Source organism: Scleropages formosus, chromosome 7, assembly GCF_900964775.1.
Source record: "Scleropages formosus chromosome 7, fSclFor1.1, whole genome shotgun sequence".
NCBI lineage: Eukaryota > Metazoa > Chordata > Actinopteri > Osteoglossiformes > Osteoglossidae > Scleropages > Scleropages formosus.
This window is the reverse complement of record NC_041812.1, coordinates 17,465,060-17,487,536: the sequence shown is the minus strand read 5'-3', so window position 1 is coordinate 17,487,536 and position 22,477 is coordinate 17,465,060. Positions and strand designations below refer to the sequence as shown.

Genomic DNA, 22,477 nt, shown 5'->3' with positions numbered 1-22,477 from the left:
AGTCAAGCGCCTAGGAATGAGTGGCCAATGGCTCTGGTCACGTCAACCTCTCCAAGCAGCGATGGAAAGGTCCGCACAGTTGAAGTACGGACGTCATCTCAGGGCACCTCGAAGACTTACCTGCGGCCCATCTCCGACGTCGTCCTCCTGCTGGAAAATGACTGGGAAGAACAGGATTGAAAAGGACAGAGAGAAAACAGCTTAAATTTAGTGGCATTAGTTATGCCAGACGGGGAGTGTTCTGCCCGCAGATCTGTTTAGTTCATGTGATTAATTGCTTTGTTGAGCGGAACCTTTATTTCCGTAAGTTATACGCAATTTGTGCACATGCGCTATTTCCATGATGCGCTACTGTTGCGATAGGCATAGTGGAAGCGTCTTGAGTTCTGTGTGCTTTCCTACGCCCGTGGAAGCAATAACTTTTCACTCGCATTTTCACATTTGGAGACAATAAAGGAGCAAGACGCTCATAATCCTGGCTCGTGAGAATCGAGTTTGGCTTGCTGTTAAACTGCGTTAACGTACTGGGTGTGCACAACACGCAGGGAGAACAGTACAGAGTGTCTGGAGAGAAATCGCAGAGGATACCAAAGTTGTATATGTCCTTTCTGCGGGGCTGGCAGTACACAGCCAGGTCAGACATCTCCTTGGCCACCACATGCTTCTTATCATTCTCTTTTTTTTGTGACTTCTAAAAAGAAACAGCTTCTGGTCACTCACACATCAGATTCTATTATCTAAAAACCAGCCATGGCTTCTGAGGTTTTTAAAAAAAAAAAAAGAAAACAAAAAAAAAAAAAAAACATATGTTTACGTTAAAAAGTAATGCTCTTTAGCTCCTCACATTTGCACATATCCTGGTTCAAAAAAGCACAGGCTGCAAAATACTGTATTTACCTGAAAACAAGTCACTTCAGGATACAACCCACTATACAGTATAAAATTTAAATTTGGATACATATTTTACCCCTGGGGGTGTGGTGGCGCAGTGGGTTGGACCACAGTCCTGCTCTCCGGTGGGTCTGGGGTTCAAGTCCTGCTTGGGGTGCCTTGCGACGGACTGGCGTCCCCTCCTGGGTGTGTACCCTCCCCCTCTGGTCTTACGCCCTGTGTTGCTGGGTAGGCTCCGGTTCCCCGCGACCCCGTATGGGACAAGCGGTTCTGAAAGTGTGTGCGCGCGCACGCACGCATATTTTACCAGTCTTACAAATGGTAACAATCCATTTCAAAGTCATATGATCATAGCTGGAAGATGCTTGTGATGTTTTACAATTAGTATTACTCTCTACAGTATCTTGTTTCATATAGAACTGTTACACAAAAGGAAAAACGTATGGCCAGCTTGTTATATCAATTTAATTTTGTCAGTACCTCTTGATTCTCTTGATATTTAGTCTTAGGTCAGCTGTGCTAAATCTGAATAAAAATTCAGCACAATTATACAATGAAATCCAAAATTAATAAAAATGACCCAGTTACCAAAAAAGCATTTCATCTAAAAAACCAAAAATGGAAAATGCATGATATATGGCAAAGGCCACATGGCTTGCCTTAGACTGCTTGGTTTTCTCACGATACATGGCATCCCAGGCTAGACTGAACCATTCAGTAATGTCCTCCGAGGTGGTGCCCAGATCATAGGACAGCACGCTCTCATCCTCCTTCACGTGTAGCGTGAAAACCTGTGGCAGACCGTTCTTCCCAGCGGTTAACGTCACTGAGGGCGCAAAGAGTCAGCAATAGTGTGAAAGCCTATTTGTGATGTGCTAGGCTGCACCACTGCTTAGTGATGATGGAGAACAAGAAGCAGAAGCAGGGATAAACATCCATGAAAACTGCAGCAAGAAGCTGGGACCAGTTTTTCTTCCCAGTTGTTGAAGTATTCAGTAATTTCCCTCTAAATTGTTAATTTCCTTACTACTACTACTATCAGAAAGCACCATACAGTACTTGGAGAAAAACCTGAATTGGGACATTGAACAATGTGCCATTTCATTTTGGATATTGTTAACTAGATCTGCTGTGAATACATAGATAGCAAGAGGAAATATAGTTCAAGATGCACCGTACACACAGAACCATATACTGTAACTGATACACAAAAAAGCAAAGACATATGTGCTGGAGTATTTAGTTGATAAAGAGGTTTTATTTTGTATTGAAGAAAAACTATTTTGCCACTGTGTTTTGTAATGAATAGTTTTTGTCCTGTTGGAAAATGTAGTTCTCTTAACATAGTATGAGTATATGTTTGCATACTGTATGAACATAAGGGGCAATGCGTATGTGGCATGAGAGGCAAAATTTTGTATGAGTTTCTCACCATCGCACTTTGACAGGTCAAATACACCTTTACACAGTGGTCCTAGAGGGTTATCTTCTGTTACCTGTAACAATATTTTCCAATGAATGTATGTGGAACTTACAACTGCTTTAACATCATACCATCAATACTCTCTAATTAGCAAACTTGACCAAAAATCAAATATTGCATAATGGATGCTTTGGGATGCCTTTTCAGTCTTATTGACTGACTAAACAAATAAGCAATAACGTCAAATATATCTGCGTCTATTTTGATTTGATGGTTAATGTGTGTGTGTTCCCAGCATTATATCATTTTTTTCACATTACTTTTACAGTATAACTGTAAAATGGCCAATATACAGTAAAAATCTCACTATCACAACCCAAAGACCTGTTATGTGAGCAGAGCATTGCTTATTTTAACATACTGCTATATTAAATTTTATTACACCAGAGCCCATTCTCCAGGAGATGAGTGTGCTCTGATATTTACGCTAGCCATGATCATGGCCATTGATTAAGTTCCCTCGGTGTACAAGGAATAATGGCATGTAGCATATAGCTCTACTTCAAGCATGTTACCCACAAATTCCTTCCGAAAAGCTAAGACACAATAATTATATTCCTCTACAGCATCAAAGTCATGGATTTATTTCAATGACCCTTCAACCCCACTCTCTCCACCACTCCATTTCATCCAGTCTCACCGAGTCTAGTCTTATCACCAGCTCCTCTGTGACAGGGTATCTCAGCCTGGTTGTGTGGTAGAGTGGGTTCTTGCGGTAGTACTTGACTAAGTCCACTAAGTTGTCAAATTCTGCCGAGCAGTCCAGCACAAACATCAAGCCTTTCTTTTGGATATGAAAGTGCTTCACACTGCCATCAGCCCTGATTCATATCACACACAAAGACAGGAAAGAGATTTCAGTTCTTGAAATGACAGTTCTGGGCAAGATGATCGGTATGAAATATCACAGGAAATGAACTCATATCAGGGATGCTACTATATATACTCTGTACTTAGAAGAGAGGGAAAAGACGCAAATACGTACATGAAGGTGATGGCAAAGGACTCGCTGTTCACGCTCTGGCGAATGAGAAAGGCTCCATCTTGCGGCATTCTCAGGAGCAGCTCCTCTGCCTCACCTCTACTTATATTACCGTAGAACCAGCTGAAGGAGTGCAAGCACATCCCCAAATATTACACTGCTCTTTACATGCCGTCCACAGGGGAAAAAATACAGATCTTGGAATGGAACCACCACAATCCACGGATGGCTGTAACTCACTTCTGTAGGAGGTGTACATTAGGGCAAGGCACTGCATCCGTCAGGAAGAATTTTCCCTGGAAGTCGGCATTCTGGCGATAGTGCTTAACGAGCTCGTAGATACTAGAGAAGAGTCGGTCTTCTGACAAATAGTAGAATGTCTGTCTGTTCTCTGACTTTGATTGCATCCTGAAGTGCTGTACTCTTCCTTCAAGCCTGTAGGAAAGAACAAACCACCATGAACCCCTTTCTTTTATCTTACCACACATCAAAGCTCCAATTTGCATTCAAGGTCCCATATACAGTAAGTCCTTGTCATCGGAGAGTGTTCCATGTCACACTTCACAACAGCACCATGTCAAAGTGTGGGTTTGCAAGGGCATGGGACAGGGCTGCATGTAATGCACAGTTCCCAATGTCTGTCTCAGGCCAAATACCGCAGATTATAAATACCAGCAACTTCTAATTAAGGAGACAACAAAAGATAAAAGTATATAAAAAAATATAAAAACTTTGTTTTTCAAAATGCCGTTGATGACTGGTAATTTGTTTAAGGTAAGTGAAGTAACCGAAATTACCGCTGACATCTTTTTTCATTGGTTCAAGAGACCGACCACAGAGTAATTCCTCAACTTATGAATACAACTGAAGCAGCTAACTGTTTGTAACTCATTACGCACATAACTGCAAAGTCACTTTTACCCACAGTCAAAAAAGCTTAATAATACAGATTTCCCTCAGTTTACACAACTGGCCACACTTATCACCTTATAAACAAAGTGGCTGGAGAGAGCATGGGGAAATAAGCACACTATGCAGAGACAACAAAGTCATGGGGTACCATACAGAGATGACAGCATTCTCAGGGAAGGTTTCGCTCTTGCGCACTAAGAAGATCCCCTCTCTGCCGCCCAATTCAGCATAGTACTCCTCCAGAAGCCTTTCAGCTGTAATCCTGCCCTGCGACAACCTCCCATGGTACCAGGGCTCGAAGTAGTGCAGCTTCAGGAGAATGGCAGTGGAGGAGGTCATGGCATAAGGGAGACAATTAAACATACAGAGAAAGTGAGACTGGAGAACACACACATCTCTCATGTACATCTTAATGTGTAATAACAAATATGAATTTAAAAGGTACAGTTGTCTTAGTTTAAGTGTCTCACAAAGGTTGCAGCCTCCTCTTTTTGTAAAAAGATCACTATGAACACTAACGAAAACCACATACATGGTATGATTTTCAATGCTTTTTTAATCTAATGAGTAAAATAACAAAAACACAAGATAAATCTTTCACTGAGGGGAGGTTTATGTTTGATCACAGAAGTACTTAAGAGTTCAGACATAAGAATTACATTCATGTGGTAGCTCTGATATTGCTTGTGCTCCTTCTGTACTCCTCTGCATCATAAAGGAGAAAGATTTTTTACATCTCCTTCATGCAACTGCAAGTTATGCATTTTGAGATCTGAAAAAGGGTGCGTGTAATACCTCTAGTGTTGTCATCTATTATGAGGAATAATGGGGTCCTGCATACAAAATATACTCTAAGCATATTGTCCACCTCACTTCAGTGACCTTCACCAGCAAATTACATTGGTCCTTGTGCTAGGAACATTTGAGTTACGAATTATCGAAGAATAAGATGCTTTCAATTTACTAGTATCAGTGATTAATTACAAGATGCAGACATTTATAAGATAAATCAGTTAAAAGTTGACACTGAATATTAATTTAGGAGACAATATTTTTTTTTTTAGTCATTTTAAATTTGTTTTCATTTTAATGTAGCTCAAAGCTAAATATTAAATGTCTCCTGGCATACTATCCTTTATTACAGTTGTGTGTATATATATATATATATATATATTTTAACCTACTTAGCGATTAACTGTGAATATAATACAGAAAGATGAAGGTGCCCAGATAGTTAACAAACATTGCACATGCTTACATGATGAACTGGTGAACAATCAGCATTTATTAGAAGGTTGTGGAGTTGACATTTTTGGTTAGTACTTTTAAAGTAAACTGTTAATGTTGTTTCAAGATAAAAGATTTTAAAATAAAAGTCCTGCTAAATATTGGCATCCCATCCAGAGTGTACCCTGCCCTGCACCATATTTTAACTGAATTTATTCTGTGAACACAGACACCCTGCATAGGGTGAGTGGTTGTTGAGAGAGAAAAAGAAAGAAAGAAAGAAAAGTAAAAACTGTACATTGTAGGTAGCTTGTAGGTATCTTAATGTTGGAGGCATTTTAACATTCTAAGTCCCTTTACAGAAAAGAATCAGCTAAATGTAAAGCAAATTTTTGATTAATTATAAATTTACATATAACTATCAATGGACATAAGTATTATTAATTTATTTTGTTGATTGTAAAGTATTGGTTGGATTTACTAAGAAATCAATTTACAAGCAAACTTCTAGTACCAACTGTGTTTTTAACTTTGTATATTTCCTGCTCACCGAAGTCACTCTTACAACTAGGGCCTTGCTGACAGGGTATCTCAGCCTGGTTGTGCAGCAGAGTGGGTTCCTGCGATAATACTTGACTAAGTCCACTAGGCATGTAAATTCTGTGGAGCAGTCCAAGACGAAGATGGAGCCCTTCTTTTCAATGTGGTAATGCTTGATCTTCCCATCACCCCTGATTCACACCACACAGAAAGACAGGAACTAACAACAATCAGAACCTACCATACATACCGTATGAAAGGTAGGCTAAGATATCACAATAAACATGTGCACATGACCACTCCAACTAAATATTGCAACCATTTGCTTTTGTATTATTTATCTGTACATATTTGCAAATTCTCAGTATGCTGTTTCTGTCTCTCTTGCTGACCCAGATCTTTTTTGTTTCATTACAAATCGATAAAGATAAACAAAGGTATCACAATAAACTAAGAGGGAATCCTACAGATGGTTTACAGGAGAGAGGGAGAAGATGCAAATGTATCACCTGAAGGTGATGGCAAAGGACTGCCTAGTCTTAGTCTGACGAATGAGGAAGGCTCCATCATGTGGGATTTTCATCAGAATATGCTCTGCCTCATCTCTGGTCAGAGTACTGTGGAACCAACTGAAGAAGGGGACATAAAAAAATGCCTGTTGCCTTCTAGATCCAACACAGAAAACGCACACTGCACAGTGGTGAGAAGAGTACTCAGTGTGTGGCAGTCACTCACTTCTTTGTGAGATGTGGATTAGGGCATGGCACTGCATCTGTCAGGCTGGGGTTGCCATACAAGTCAGCATTCTGGCGATAGTGTTGAATTAGCTCATAGACACTGAGGAAGCACAAGTTCTCAGTAATGAAGTAGAAGGGACATCCATCCCTTGATCCAGAGAAAATCTGATAGTGCTGCATTCTTCCTTCTTGCCTGCAGGAAATAAAGTACCATTCTTTTCACCCTTTTAGTTCAGCACAAATCACAAAATGAGAGTTACTCCCATCATCACATTAATCCCATCAGTCCCATATTAGTGCCTCGGTGTACTACATATCATATAGTCAGACAACAGCATAATGTTCAGCATATTGAATCATATTTTCTAATGGATGAGGTCAGTGGAATAAAACAAAGGGGATGAACAAAAGATAGCAAAGCCATTTGGTACCATAAGGAGATGACAAGATTCCCAGGGGAGATTTCGCTCTCCCGCACTAAGAAGGTCCCATCTGTTTCACCGAATTCAGAACAATACTCCTGCAGCAGCCTCTCTGCTGTCCGGCGACCCTCTGACAACCTCCCGTGAAACCAGGGCTCTGAGAAGTGCAGCTCTGAGGGGTTCACGGTCTGAAGCAATTAATGAAAGATGGGCAAAGGAAGTGAGAGTATAGATGAGGAGTGAGTTGAGAATCAGAGAGGCATATGAAAACGTGAGATGGAAGAGTGATTGCCCATCCTTCTCTGGGAAATGCACTTACATTCTCTGTCCCCTCATCATATTCCTCAGCATAGTACAGCTTGTCATCAGAGATCACACAGTAATGACGGTTCCATTGCTGAAAGCATGCCAAATAAAATCTCAGTAGCGTAGTTGTTAATGGTGTTGGCAGAGTTGGCAGAGTTCTTACAAATATCCAAAGACACTCTCATCACAGCTATCTAAGCAAATGACTACTCAGGGTACACCAGGAAAATGCCTCTACAAAAGTACAGACTGACAGCTCTTACACACACACACACACACACACACACACACACACACACACACACAACAAGGAAATTGTGCTTTGACAATCTCCACATTCAAAGATATCCACATTTTATGCAGAGACCATACAAGCGAGACATATTTCTTGAGCGTGTGACTTTAGTAAGAGTCTATCAGTAATGGAAGAAACTCCAAATTTCTATGATTAAATCAGTTATACATGAACTATAGATGAACTCATACAATGTATCACTACTTACTGTAAAGTGCAACTAGTAATTCATAAGATACTGCAGTAGTAGTACCTGATCGCCTGGACCCCAGATGTACAGATTTCCTTGTTTTGCCCCCTTCTGCTGGTTACCATGTTGATCCAACTGAAAAGTATCATGTTTTGTAGAGCGTAGCTTTTTATGCTGTGAAGAACCATAGTACTGAGACCAGAGTAGAAGATGATAAAGCCAAGACATATATACAACATACACAAAGAGAAAATGTGCATTTGCACATTACATTTATCACTAACCTTCAAATACACACATAAAATTTCCAGAGACCATACAGAAACTTATAGCATGCCTTTTACAAAATGCCATTCCCGCATGCAACATCTTCCTCTCAGTCCACTGTTCGCCCACCTTTATGATGATCTTGCCCTTAAGCTGTGCGGGGGAGGGCAGCTGGTCTATCATGGGATCCACAGGTTGGGTCAGTAGCCTGTCTTTGAACACCTCCTTGAAAATGGTTGCCATTCTTTCCTGCTGCTCGATACAGCAGTGCTCCTCAATAGACAGGATCACAGGGTACCTAAAACATTCATAGACTATCAAAGCAGGAGATTATCAAGCACAAAGATGTTTCCAAAATGGTTATATCTCACAACAATGACCTTGAAAGATTTCGCAATTTTTGCATGTGTCTTTCAACATGGGCAACCTGTAGTTCTTACATGTCACAGAAAGTTCTCATATGGCAAATTCACTTACTGTAACAATGAATAGAAATGCAACCTGTGTATATTGAATTGTATCTGGGAAAACTTTAGTGCTCTTTGTTAATGCTTTCACAGCTGAGGGCATCACCTGAACCTTTCACAAGACCCAGACTCACTCAGATGCTACAAAGGCATGATCATTGATGGCCTTCACCACATCCACAAACTTGACCTTGCTGGTTCTGGTGTTACCATGAAGGATGATGGGTTCACCTTTTGGTCCATCCCAGCAGTCCACTGCAGAAATGCAACATGAAAAAGTTCCTCTACTGATTACCAGGTCAGAGAGATTTTGTTATGACGGGAAAGGGTATTAATGCTTCAGGATAACAGAACCTTCCGAAGATAGTTCAGGAACTCAATCCTTTTCCAACTGACCTCTCACTTTCATCAACAATCAGAATCACAGTCTTTCACTCTTTAGCCAGCGGACTACAACATCAACTGTTTACATTAGATCTCAGTTCTTTTCTGCACAGATCTTATGTTCTACATATTTAATATTTTTTTTCAACTTGTAGTGTCTGCCTTATTTTTCTTATCCAGACATATGCATGAACCTTAATTTCTGCAGTGGAACATGCATATTTTTCCCCATCATAAGTATTTTGCTCCCAGGTACTAAAACTGGAGATGGGATTCAAACCTGCAACCTTTAGGTCTAAAGGCAGCAACACTAACCTCTACACTACCAGGTGCAGTAAGGTCATAAGTATTGCAGTGAAATATATATGTATAAGTAATATAAGTGATCTGTAACTGTACTAAGGAAGTTCTGGAATTTACAAAGATAATATTATTCTTCCATTGTTCCTTGTGTTTTGTACTACATATAGTACATTCATATAGAAAAAGTTAAAACATGTCATTTGAAAGTACTGTATAATTGAATATGGGCATTTTCATATTATAATCAAGTTAAACAAAAATTTTACCCATGAGAATAAACTCACATTCAATACAGCGGCATCCCATGCGCAGACAACGCACATAAGCTTCAGAAGATGACTTGCTCTGCAGCTGATCACCTGTCAAGTACCTGACAAAAATGGGAATTTTAAATATGAAGCTTCAACTACACATCCCCAAGGAGAGGTATGGATTCAGTTGAGCTTCCTGTCACACACAAGCCTCATGAAAAGCAAAAAATGGGGAAAGCATTGGAAAAAGCCATTTAAAGTGTTAATGGTATCTTCCTCAAGGAGTCCACAACCTTAAAGAAACACATTTTAAGCAGTGATAGTTCACAGTACTGACGTGTTATGTGAGGAGTTGATCCAGTAATGTGATAGCGGATTGTTCATATCCAGGCTGTGCAGATCTGAAAACTTCTTATCCCAGATGGAGTTCTCCTTGGAGAACAGAAAACTGAGGAACTGCCAAGATTTGGAAGAAACTTGTTAATCTGCACACCAGATCTACACTCCTACAGCATCTACAGGTTTTCCAGGTCTCTTTGAACATCCTCATTATGGAGGGAGAAAGCTGGGTCATTTCACTTTGGAAAATGGTTTAGTCGAGTGCATTAAGGGTAAAGTCAACACCTAAGTAAACTATGATCTACAGTCTGAACAAAGACAATCAAACTTCACATCACTTTCTCTACATAAGGACAATACAGAGTTCAATTTACTATGAATACACACCTAGAACATAATGGACTTGAAACATGAACTTGAAGATTGTTGCACTGTCATTCAGCTTACCCTAAACTCTAGTAAAAAAAATATCCAGCTGTAGCAATGGGTTAAATAGTATAAGCCACATTACTACAAATAACATACATACAAGTAAACACTGTCACAAAACCTGGAACAAACTACTGAACATTTAAATCATAACCCCCTACAAGCATATTTTTCTATTCTAGTTGTGTTACGAATACACACACCACACCTCACTGACTGTGAACTCGGGGTCACTGGTCTTCCCCATCATGTCATTAATGAAAGTTGTCATCAACTCTCTCACTTGGTTAAGGTCATTGGCCCAGAGCTCCTGAAAGACAGACAAACAAGTTAAAAGAAATGCAACAGTGAATTGAAGAGAAAGAAAAAATCTTTAAAAATATTTTTTAATACCTGAATGCATATTTGTCATTCTCAAAATAGGGATAAATAAAATAAAACTTATTGCAATATATGGTTTTTGGGTGGCTCAGTTGGGAAACAACACTGCAAAAACATAACAGCACAAAACACAATCCAACCCTGATCTAGGCTATGAACAGAGGCACAATGAGATCTAACCTTCCAGCTGTCATCTGGTTGGTACCAGGCATAGTGCCCTCCTGCATTCTCCTTCTATCAATAAGTGCCTGCCCAGTGCAAGATTGTGGTGGTTTGGAGCTGATCCCAAAAGCATAGGGCATGAGGGCATGAGGCCATGAGGCCAGGTACACCCTGAATGTGACCTTAGTGCATCACCAATACCCTGCCATACATCTACATTACAATTACTCCCAACATGTGAAGGTACTAATAGTGTCCTCCATCTACAGCTCACTGACCAAACATCTTCACAGTAACATCGGCAGACTAAGAAGATGCCCAGAAAAAGACGTGACAATAATATACTTATTTCTATTATGTTTATTAATAGCTTACAGTATACAAGTATCTGATCTCAAAGACATTCCATACAGGTCAGAATGCTCATCTAATTTAAGATGTTAAAAAAGTCATATAAGTATAATATATGCAAGCACTCTGACACATCAGCTGCAGTGAAGATTAGCATAGTGCTGAAGAATGTATACAAGTGGCTATGGATTTGAGGACTATCTTGTTATTATTTCCACTACTTGCTAAAATTTTACATCACTAACATTTTATTGTTGGCAAAGTCTCAGCAATTCAGTTTCATGACCTGGACAAGACAACAATTCTATTGCTGGAATGTCAAAATCTTGCTTAATATGATTCTGTTCTTAGACAAATGAACAGACCAGAGACCTTACTGCATTAATGATTGATGTAGCACATAGATGGGATTTACTTTTTGATGGAGGAGGAGGAACTGCTGGAAGTCATACAAGGGAATGGTGGAAGAGTCAAGCTTGTCTGTGTTACTAAAAAATAAAGCACATAATTATATTTAAAACAATATCTAGATAAACACAGACAAATATATCCTCTAAATATGTAAAGTTCACACAAATCTGAAGCATTTAAAGTAAATCTACACAAGTACACCCCACTGCAGTAGTGCAAAGCCAGAAAATATCAATTAAGTACAAATACCAGTAAAAAAAAAAAAAAAAAAAACATAAGTAACCACATAGGTAATATACACAATCTAATAAATGCATAAATTGAGGTTTTCAACATCTTCATAAATTACCAATTAGTGACAACCAGCAGCAAATATACATTATGCAAAAAGACAGAGATCAAATAGGAAAGAGTGCCTCACCCCACAACAAAAGTGCCTGACTCCTTAAACTCATCCAGGACCTGGTAAATTTAAGAACTCAATAAAACAAAAAAGTACTCCATACACAGCTACATAAAAATTTCTTTAGCGAAAATGAGGTTCAGCAGGGGGACGCAGTGGCACAGCGGGTTTGGCCGGGGCCTGCTCTGTGCTAGGTCTGGGGTTCGAGTCCTGCTTGGGATCCCTTGCAGTAGATTGGCATCCCGTCCAGGGTGTGTCCCCTCCCCCTCCAGCCTTGCGCCGTGTTAGGCTCCGGCTTGCCGCGACCCCACTCGGGACAAACGACTGTAGACATTGTGTGTGAAGTACAATATTTTCAGGAAGGGATGTTCAGTATACATTTAACCACTTACGCACTTCTGATTTTCTAACATAACCATGTTGTAGAACTTGTGAAATTGCTCAAAGTCCAGGACACCTTTCCTGACTCCAATCTCCTAGAGAAAGACAAACACAGACCATCATTAATTCACTGCAGACCAATGGACACACCTCCACAGGTCACGTGAAGTAAGCAGGGAACACAGTGGTTTTACTCGGTGCTCACAAATTATATTTAAAACTGACCTGGCCTGGGATGAGATATTGATCTGGACATCCAGGACAGGATTTCCATATCAGTATCTTATTATTGCTACAAAGACATACACCCGAAAAACAGAACACTAGAAAAAGATTTGCACTCTATTATACCATGCTTTATTACTGTCAAAGGCAATTAACAATGTTAGATATACTCTATCACTTTACAAAAATGTATAACCAAATAACTGATATAATCATCATATATTTAATTTCTATAAGGATTCAAAGGCTCCAGGTTCACTTCCCACCTCCTATGCTAATACCCTTGATCAAGTTAATTAACGTGAATTACTTCAGTAAAAATTACCACTGTTAAACACTGCAAGTGACTTTGTAGTAAAGCATTGGCTAAATGCTCAAATAAATAAACAACAGATAGCTGTAATTGGTCGAGACTGTCAACATAACAGGAGGTTGTTTTATGGCATCGCCTTACACTAAGCTCAAAAAAGCTTCTGTACATGGATAAATGAATTTGTGTTCTGTAATTTTCTTATATGTTCCCATGAGGCTTTACTTCATGTTTACTTTGTTGTGTTGTGCTTGACTGACTGCTCTGAACTGAAAAACAGGGAAAAGAGCTGTGTCGTAAGGAATCACCCATGTCAGGTTTACTGCGTACATGTGTGGCTGACGTAAGTAAAATGAATGTTTAATTGGTATAAATGTTGTATTAAATTAAAAGCCTGTTCTAGGAAGAAAAGAGTATATGTTATCACATGCTGTTGTAGCAGGTTTTTATTATATGGGACCCTGCAATATGAAGGATGGGAATAAAATTAAAGAGGACAACTGACATTTAATTGTAAAAAACTTTGTAATATCTGACCCTGTTTTGTTTGAGGAAAATATTATTTTGATGTTACCACAGTTCTGAGCTCACAGGACATCACGTGTAAGACTCGAATCCTGTACTTATGACTGTTGCTTCTGAACACTCGGACTGCAAATGCAACAACAAATCATCACTGATACAGGGGTTCTACACCCTACAATTACTAACCCAATTACTGATACTGGGCTTTTTTTTTTTTCTTTATTTGACTAATATTACACAGACTGTACATGGGAATGAAGTCCCTGTATTCCTAAAGCAAGACTCTTTCCAGAAATGATGTAAGATGAATACAGTTTAACACCAAGTTCAATGGGCTGCTCTAGTTTACCTTATTCACTATTGTTTTCAATGTTTGCATGCCAACAGCCTTGATAAGCTTTCACTAGAAGCATTGCACTGTCATTGTATGTCTGTGTGTCATTCTCCTATTCATTTACATTTATTCACTTAGCAGACACTTCTGTCCAAAGCGACTGACAATGGATACTATGTAGTGTTACTAGCCCACACACCTTATTCACCAAGGTGACTACACTGCTAGATACACTACTTACAAGGGGTTACTCATCCATGCATTAGTGAAACACACTCACTATGTGACACTCACACACTATGGGGGAACCTGAACAGCATGTCTTTGGACTGTGGGAGGAAACCGGAGCACCCGGAGGAAACCCACGCAGACATAGGGAGAACATGCAAACTCCACACAGACTGAGCAGGAATCAAACCCATGTTCTCTCACACCACCCAGGTGCTGTGAGACAGCAGTGCTACTCGCTATGCCACCATGCCACCCACTATTCAGTTCTAAAGCTCTACAAATGGGATTCCTGCTGTTCTGAACCGGAGATGGAACACAGAATGAAAGAAGAGAGGTCTAAATTCAGTTTCCCAGTACCTCAAACTTATCCTTCAGGTATCGAGCATGAGGAATCTTGAAACTGATCTGTGGCAGCAAGAACTTCAGATCCTTCATGGAGATGCTGTGATGAAAGACGGAGGGGATAGGAGGCTTTGTGATTTTCGGTGAGACAATGAGGTTAGACTGGTGCAATAGTAGGATGGAAGACACAAACTCGAGCTTACGAAAAAAGGATAGTGGTGAAAATCCTTGTTTCAGTGAATTGTAGGTGTAACTTTATCGGCCTGTGAAAGCATTATAATTGTTTTTCCACCATAGTTTATTCCCCATATAATGGTCCCCTACAGAGTAATCAGATGATTTGACTGAAATAATGATGATCATTAAGCAGGGGACACTTTTTCACTGAAGATCCAATGACATTCATTGTCAAACATGGACAAGCAGAGAAAATCTAATCAGTGGAGAAATACTTTCAACAACACATAAAGAAACTAGAATTAAGGTAAAAACAGAATAACCATTATGTTACAGAATAAATTAATTAAAGAATGGCTGAATTTAAGTGTGGATGAACATTAGTCAAAAAACAAAGGCCTGGAAACAGTACCTGTTTTTCTTAGTTTGATCAATGGAGTACATCTGCTTCCTCAACCAGCTGGAGAAAAAGAATATGGAGTGAGCATAAAACTGAATTCACACCAAATGCTATGAGACTGTGAGTGTGAGAGTGTGTGTGTGTTTGTGCGGGTCTGTACCTTTCTATGATGGCAGGTGTCGGTGCAGCCAGTGCCTCTTGCCTCAGCAGTTCTAGTCCTATCAGCCATTTCTCTGCATCTTCCTCAGTGGGAGCTGAGAATAAATACCAGTGTCACTCCCTCTGAGTTCCACACGTGCACAAATACACACAGATATGCATAAAGAAAACTGAAAGGAAACAATTAAGAAAGACATCACAGATGGACATCAATAAACACCACTAAGTATAGTGTAAATGGAAATATAGAGACAGCTACAAACTCACCACTCAGACTCAGCGTGTTCAAAACAAACTGGCTTCCATAGAAGATGGTGAAACAGGTTTTATCTTGATGGTCCTTGCTGTCTTTACACCGCTCGAAATCCTTAGAATTCTTTCCTGGTCGCACTTCCCGAATCTCATGCAGGTCCACTAAAGGAGAACACACATTTAGAACAATTTAAATACAGGAAAGGTCCTGAATGTTCTGTGTATATGTACACAGATCTGTACCTATATGTACAAAAATAAACAAACATATATACCCATACATCCATTTTCAATAACCACTTATCTTTGGCAGGGTCACAGTGATCCGGAGCACAAGGAGGTGGGGTACACCCTGAATAGGGCACCAATCCATCACAAGGTAGCCATAGACACATAGTCACTCACCCATTCATATACTAAAGGCAGCTTAGAGTCACCAGTTTACCCGAAATGCATGTTTTTGGACTGCGAGAGGAAACCAGCGCCCGTGGAGGAAAACCATACAAACACAAAGAGAACACACAAACTGCACACAGAGCAGCTCCAGCTATACCAATCAAATAAAACAGCATACATACCAGGAATCTCACTGCTCTAAGTGCTATTTCTTTGCGAGCTCTATACCAACTTGACAAAAGCAGGAAGCAAGGAGTGGATGAGCAGAAGAAAGAAAGACCCTCTTCTGTAGGGAGATCATTTTTCCCCACTTCCAAAAAGAGTACAATATCTGACTTACAGGCACCTTCTATCTTGTCCTCACTGTGAATCCAGGCCACTTGTCTCGATTCCATGACGACCTGCACAATCAGGTACTCTGCCTTCTCACGGAACACAGCCATCATCATCCCCATCTTAAGGTCCTGCTTGATGAGACTCTCCATGCATGGTGCTCCAAAATTGCGCTCCCTGAAAATAATACTCACACTACTAGAATTTCTTTCTAGAAATCTAAATAACGATACGGTATATATGGATAAAGTCTTAGGCTGTCTGGAACAAAGGCAACATGAGTGAGTTGAGAGTCTTATTTTAGGAAGTCACGGATGAGCTTCAGGTCTTCCACGAGCTGGATGGATTAACTGGGCTCATAAAAATTATTTTAAAATTGTCTTCCGCTAATTTGATATAATTCTTTATATAGAATTGTTGTACTTCTGCCAGAGATGTATGTAAATTTAGACGTACAGTTAATTTTATATCAGACAATTTTGAATAAATGGCATGTTATGCAGTTCGCAATACATATGTTAACAATTCAAGCAATTTTTCATGTTTCAAAAATAATTATTGTATTACTATATTGTACTAATGCTAAAACAGTACAGTGACATCCATACGTTACTGTTGCTTATCAGAATTCCCAAGATCCGATTTTCAAAACAGAACTACAATAAAAATTAAAACCAGTCTTGAAAAATGACAAACTCCATCGCCAAAATGTACTTTGCATGTCTTCAAATCTTAGCATCAAAAATAAACTTGTGTAAATCTGACATGTAACTTAAATGTCCTGGTCTATCTTTCCCCCATTACATTTTCACACTCTGCGGGTAACACTTATGTGTTGATACCTAACTTACATAACTTTGTAAACGGTTGTCTATGTACTTAAATTGGCATACAAAACTAACCTCTCTCCAGTTACAGGACTTAATCTGTTTGCTTTTTAAAGGAAATTATCTTGACGAGTACTACTGAAATCTAACAACATAAACATTGAGTATTAGTACTTACCCCATACTGTCAATTTCTAAGCAACCTTTTTAAAACAGGTCTGGCAATGGATGTGTGATGGGCAGCTTTGAGAGGCTAGTAAAAACAGGTAGAATTGTGTGACCACATGCTCAACTCATTGTGGCTTGGGTTTTGTGGCACCAATTGCACTTCTGATACCTGGCATAGTTTAACAGAAAAACCAACCACGTGTTGAATTTTCAGACAACAGGATCTTCTTTATTCCTCACCACTTCCAAAACACCTTCAACCAATAGTATCCTGGGTATATAAAGAATCTGATTCGGCTACCTTTGTAGTTTCAGTAGGTGCACCAATCAAAACGTGCTGGACACACATTTCTAACATTCTCATATGAACACTGCTCACAAAGTGCCAGCGAATGTGTGTTTCATTTCTGATGACTGAGCCACAGAAACCACAGACAAAAACGCAGCTGCAGACACATGAGCAGGACTAGTGCGTCATCCCTCATTGGGCTATTGTCCCAGTTTTCCAGTTGTCCTCTTTTCTCAGTCTGTGTCTCCTTCCTCTGGCTCTCGGAGGCCCTGGCTGTGTAGGGTTTTCCCAGCCATCTCAATCATAGCCTGAGCCTCAGGATCTGCATCCAGCACACTCTTCTTCCCCCGAGTCTGAAACACACAGTTGAAGCAAAAACTGTGACTAGAAGACTTCCTACAACCACATTCGCCACACCTGATGCAGAAGTATGAAACACACAGCTCACGTCATCACAATAACCACTTATTTGAAGCAGAGATCTGCTTGCAGAAATTACTTAAAAACGACTGCTTTAAGTCATCGGATAGCGAAGAAAACAGTGACAAAACAGTGAAACCCTAGCTTAGCTTCCATGGTTGTATTTCTACTGCCAGTTCCTAGTAAACAAATAAGAGAGCAATAAGAGTATGAACAAACAGGTAGCAAAAAACAGATCTACACAAGTAAACATAGGTGAGCAGGGTAGGTGAAAGGCTGACAAACAGACTGATACTGAAAAAAAGAAACAGAGAAAAGGGGGCTAACAGCTGGACAAAAGGTTTAAGGTGTGACACTAACCTGCTCGTGATCCTCTGGAGGATCTCCCACACCCCAAACCTCAAGGCTGTCTACTGTAAAGTCCTCTTCTGCGGAAAGCTGAGGACTGCCGTACGTTGTACAGCGCGGACGTGCCCGGCTATGGCCACGTCCAAAATCACTGTCCAGCCACAAGCCAAAATAGTTATGCTGACCACCCATACCCTGCGAGCCATGGAAAAACATACAATAATTACAATGGGAAACACTGCTTTCTGTTGTTACACAGTATGCACACAATATAAAACTCACCAGACCATTGGGCATGGTCTGCTGACCCTGGTTCAAGTACATGTAGTGCTGGTTATATCCAGTGCAACTGTACACACGGAGGGAGGGGAACACTGAGAACAGGAAGCACCTGGAGTCTCCTGTGCACAAGGACACAGGCATCCATTAGTCAGCACAGAGATACACACTTTGTCAGCTACAGAGAATTTCACTGCAGTCACCGAAACACACACTGCAGATACTGCATTCTGCAGTACAGAAGCACACTTTATTCACCCCCCACGATAACTAGTCAATGATGCAGATGCACACTGCAGTCAGCAACACAAAACCACACTGCAGACAGAAACAAACTGCAGTCTGCAACATAAAAAAAAAAAAAAAAAATTCAGTCAGCAGCATAGAACAGTACTGCAGTCAGTTCTAGAGCAACACAATGCAGTCACTACCTGCAGCCAGTAATATTAACCTTCACAAGAGTCTCACACGCACACACACTTTCTGAACCGCTTGTCCCATACGGGATCGTGGGGAACCGGAGCCTAACCCGGCAACACGGGGCGTAAGGCTGGAGGGGGAGAGGACACACCCAGGACAAGAGTCTCTCTGATATTAAATAGCAGTAAGTATCCTTTACTGCACTTCAATCAAAAATTTAAATGTAAACTGTTAACCCTTAAACTCAGGTGATCAGGAAAGCCCCACCCAACCCCAACACACCTCACCTCACTTCAGAGTCTCACCCTGGAACTGTGGCTTTGTTTCCCAGCTATGGGAGGCAAAGCCCCCAAACGTGTAGCCGTGGGTATCCCGCAACAGCAGTAAGGTTGGTCCCCGGCGGACACAGTTGCCCACCAAGCGGGTGAAGCTCTCGCCATGTAGCCGTGTGGAGAACAGGAGCCTCCAGATGGCGCTCTGGGCTCTGGGTAGCTGTGGTGCTAGGAAGAGGAGCAAAGGCAAGCTCATGAGGGAGCGCAGCTCACCCCAAGGCGTGTCCTGACATAGTGGCAGGAGGACAAGAGGGGGCCGTGAAGGAAGACGCACTCCCAGCCCCTCAATGGTCAGATACTCCAGGTAGAGGGACACGGCTGATGTCCGGAAAAGCCAGTCCTCAAGACACGGAAGGTCGCAGGTCTGCTGATCTGTGGGACAGGTAATTGTACAGGTAAGCGGGGAGAATGGTATCTGTGTATTTTTGCATAAGGAAAGAAATCCATAATGACGAATCTAAAAGGTAAAACTGTTTAATACTGCAGTGCAAAATGAGTTGCAATAAAGTTTTACTCCAATGGCAAACAACTAAGAAAACATAACAACAACTGTAGTGTTCCTTCTCGGAAAAGAATTCACTAAACGTTTTAATATGGAGGAAACAGACAAACTGAGACAATTGATTCTTATGTACAGCAATAGATCCTATCAGAAAAAAAAAAAAAAAAAAACTATCTTGTTGAACAAAAGCACACATTATGGACCACCGAGCCACAGACGTGTTCCAATGAAATGATTTATCTGCAAAGCTCACTTGTCCCTCACACCTGTGTCTGTCTAGCTGTGCCCTCCTTACCTGTGCATTTCAGCTCTGATGTTAATTGTTCAGCTAGCAGTTTGACCCCCTGATCACTGTCACCCATGAATTCTGGCTTCCAGCCCTGCAACTGCCCCCTGAGAACAAGGATATGGACCACCGCTGACAGGAGGTCCTCCAGAAACTGCAACAGGAAATGCAGCACAAGCACGTCTTTAACCTTCACATACAGATATGCACGTACACATTTCAATTATTCACAAATGTTCTTAAACAGAGCCTTAAATACTACCACCATGGCTAAAAGATCTGAAGCTCACTGACACATGCAATACAACACTAACGTATCTCACAGGCATTCAAACCTGGGACCCTGTGGCTGCAAGGGGACAGGCCGAATCACTTTTCAATCTGCTGCCCCAGTCAAATGTAACTGACCTGTAGTATTTTAAAGCGGCACAAACCTCTCTGATCTGGGCACATCCCGTGACGCCTCCAGTTGCCCCGCCGCTCATCACCCTGATGAGTGGCGCACGCTCCACCGCAGTACCACGTAGCACATCTGAGAGGAATATGAGAAGCTGCTCATGTGTTACCCCTCCATGAAGGGGCGCTGCACTACCTGGGTCCGTGCTGCGCATGGCCTCAAACAGCCGAGAGGTCATGGAGGCTGAGGCCACACCTTCTGTATTGGCCTGCAAGAGGGGGGCACATGGACGGCAGGAACTCAAGTGGGAACAGGACCGAAAGACCAATATCATAAGCACACAGGCATTTTAAACAGACCACACAAAGACAGTCCAGAAACTCTGCTCATCCAGACCCATACAGTACATTATATGAAAATCCCAAACACATCTAAGTGATCTAGTGAAGTCAAAGGGAAACATTGTTTTTACACCTGCTTACAAAACAAACTTTTACAGGAAAAAAAAAAAAAAAAAAAAAATCACTGAGTACTTTATTTTGCGCTATCATCATGAAGTATAACAAATTACGCCTCAACAAACACCATGTCTTAAGTTGGAAGCCTTGGGGGGACATGTTCCTACCGCAGTTAAAGTGGTCACATTGAGGAAGAGGTCTGCAATGTGTTGGGATTTCAAAACAGTACAATTCTGCTTTGGTGCACTGGGAAAAATTAACTGTATAACACAAAAATTCCACTCTATTCAGTCTAAGAAACATTAAGTGAAGCAAAGCGCACTTATTTCCATATGCTGCTATAGTGAATTTTATTTTTAGGCGTGGGATCCTGTTCTGTGGAAAATAAGTGTAGACAGTAGAGTACAAAAAATGTTCGATAAACATAATATGACATCACATGGAGAAATGCGGGGGGACACTGCCAAACACAGGCATTTCTGTGGAAAAAATTGGCTTTTCTGCACCATTTATGCAGCTGCGTGAATGTTGGAAGGTTCAGCGGTAACACTCAGGATCCTCCGTCTCACCTTCAGAGCGTCGAGGGTGAGAACCTTCCCAGAATGCCCCGCGGCTGCTCCACTTGGCGGCTCGCGCAGGCGGTCGAACGCGCCGTCCAGCAGGTTCCGCTCGTCTGGCCGGAAGCGGGAGAGGCGCTGCTGCAGTTGCGCGCTCTCGGTGTTTCCCATGGCGCTGCACCGTACTGACAGTCACAGAGCAGACTCAGTGTCGGTCGCACATCGTATAATTTTCTACATACTACTAGCTGCTAAACAAGCGTGATATCGCGTTGATAGTGTCGCAGTCATTAATTATTCAGACTGTCATATAACTGTGAAGCGCAAACCTTAGACTTAGCAACGCCGCTGTAAATTCAGTTCACATTCCCGGGAACTGTGTATGGCGTAAACTTACAGACTCCTTCCGATAACCCAGTAGAATGACGACTGTTTTCGCCAATAGAAAAAGAAATTCAAATCCAAAAGGCGGGTTTACCGAGTCCAACAACCAATCGAAAGACAGGATCCTGAGAGGACATTCGATTGGACACCCCTGAGTATTACTTGTGCTGCAGTCTGTAGAGTACCGTTCACGAAGAGAGTGAATGTTGTTACTAGTCGTCGACTTGCTGCGAAGTACATAATTTTAATAATTTTAATTTGTAAAAAATTTTTTGTAAGATTAAGTTTTCCTCATCAACCGTTTTCTAATAGTTTAAATTAGGCATATAAAAGTGTTATAAACCGTTTGTTATTGGACAGTTGTAGTCTTCACCACTGTCGCTCATTCACTGCTATGGTTAACCGGTTATTCGCGTCAGGGTCGCAGTGATCCGGACCCTATCCTGGAAACATAAAAACAAGCCTAGGCAGGGTGCACCGTGGGCGGGACGCCAGTCCTTCACAGGGTTGGCATACTCACATACAGACACATGATCGTCATGTAGGCTACATGCAGTTTAGTCTCACAAATTCACCTTTGCACTGTGGGAGGAAACCAACGCGATCATAGGA

General features: G+C 41.1%; 2 protein-coding genes across 3 annotated transcripts in view; both read right to left on the bottom strand.

Annotated features, from left to right (window-relative positions):
• The window catches only part of LOC108926548 (1-phosphatidylinositol 4,5-bisphosphate phosphodiesterase gamma-2-like), a 29,591-nt gene extending 13,241 nt beyond the window's left edge, over nt 1-16,350 (bottom strand). Inside the window, exons 1-27 of the mRNA XM_029253538.1 lie at nt 16,206-16,350; nt 15,485-15,631; nt 15,219-15,312; nt 15,071-15,118; nt 14,497-14,581; nt 12,526-12,609; nt 12,152-12,192; nt 11,735-11,807; nt 10,634-10,735; nt 9,995-10,113; nt 9,691-9,776; nt 8,854-8,974; nt 8,382-8,550; nt 8,049-8,159; nt 7,514-7,591; nt 7,204-7,382; nt 6,771-6,965; nt 6,545-6,664; nt 6,046-6,226; nt 5,527-5,534; nt 4,417-4,755; nt 3,597-3,791; nt 3,360-3,479; nt 3,015-3,195; nt 2,324-2,387; nt 1,542-1,717; nt 589-691 (exon numbers count right to left, since the gene is read on the bottom strand). Of these exons, the coding sequence (XP_029109371.1) occupies nt 589-691; nt 1,542-1,717; nt 2,324-2,387; nt 3,015-3,195; nt 3,360-3,479; nt 3,597-3,791; nt 4,417-4,755; nt 5,527-5,534; nt 6,046-6,226; nt 6,545-6,664; nt 6,771-6,965; nt 7,204-7,382; nt 7,514-7,591; nt 8,049-8,159; nt 8,382-8,550; nt 8,854-8,974; nt 9,691-9,776; nt 9,995-10,113; nt 10,634-10,735; nt 11,735-11,807; nt 12,152-12,192; nt 12,526-12,609; nt 14,497-14,581; nt 15,071-15,118; nt 15,219-15,312; nt 15,485-15,631; nt 16,206-16,350 (3,364 nt within the window). The remainder of the gene's footprint in view (nt 1-588; nt 692-1,541; nt 1,718-2,323; nt 2,388-3,014; nt 3,196-3,359; nt 3,480-3,596; nt 3,792-4,416; nt 4,756-5,526; nt 5,535-6,045; nt 6,227-6,544; nt 6,665-6,770; nt 6,966-7,203; nt 7,383-7,513; nt 7,592-8,048; nt 8,160-8,381; nt 8,551-8,853; nt 8,975-9,690; nt 9,777-9,994; nt 10,114-10,633; nt 10,736-11,734; nt 11,808-12,151; nt 12,193-12,525; nt 12,610-14,496; nt 14,582-15,070; nt 15,119-15,218; nt 15,313-15,484; nt 15,632-16,205) is intronic.
• Nucleotides 16,351-17,425: 1,075 nt separating this feature from the next.
• Nucleotides 17,426-21,890, bottom strand: meak7 (MTOR associated protein, eak-7 homolog). 2 transcript variants are annotated; one of them, XM_018739305.1, is made up of 8 exons: nt 21,811-21,890; nt 21,494-21,666; nt 20,504-20,734; nt 20,079-20,223; nt 19,255-19,653; nt 18,533-18,651; nt 18,263-18,445; nt 17,426-17,835 (listed from the first exon to the last, which is right to left on the bottom strand). In XM_018739305.1, the coding sequence occupies exons 2-8, from the start codon at nt 21,650-21,652 to the stop codon at nt 17,716-17,718; spliced, it is 1,356 nt and encodes a 451-aa protein (XP_018594821.1). In that variant the 5' UTR covers nt 21,653-21,666; nt 21,811-21,890; the 3' UTR covers nt 17,426-17,715. The 2 variants fall into 2 exon arrangements, with proteins under 2 accessions (XP_018594821.1, XP_029109485.1); XM_029253652.1 differs by having other exon boundaries at nt 21,494-21,883.
• Between the last annotated feature and the right edge of the window lie 587 nt (nt 21,891-22,477).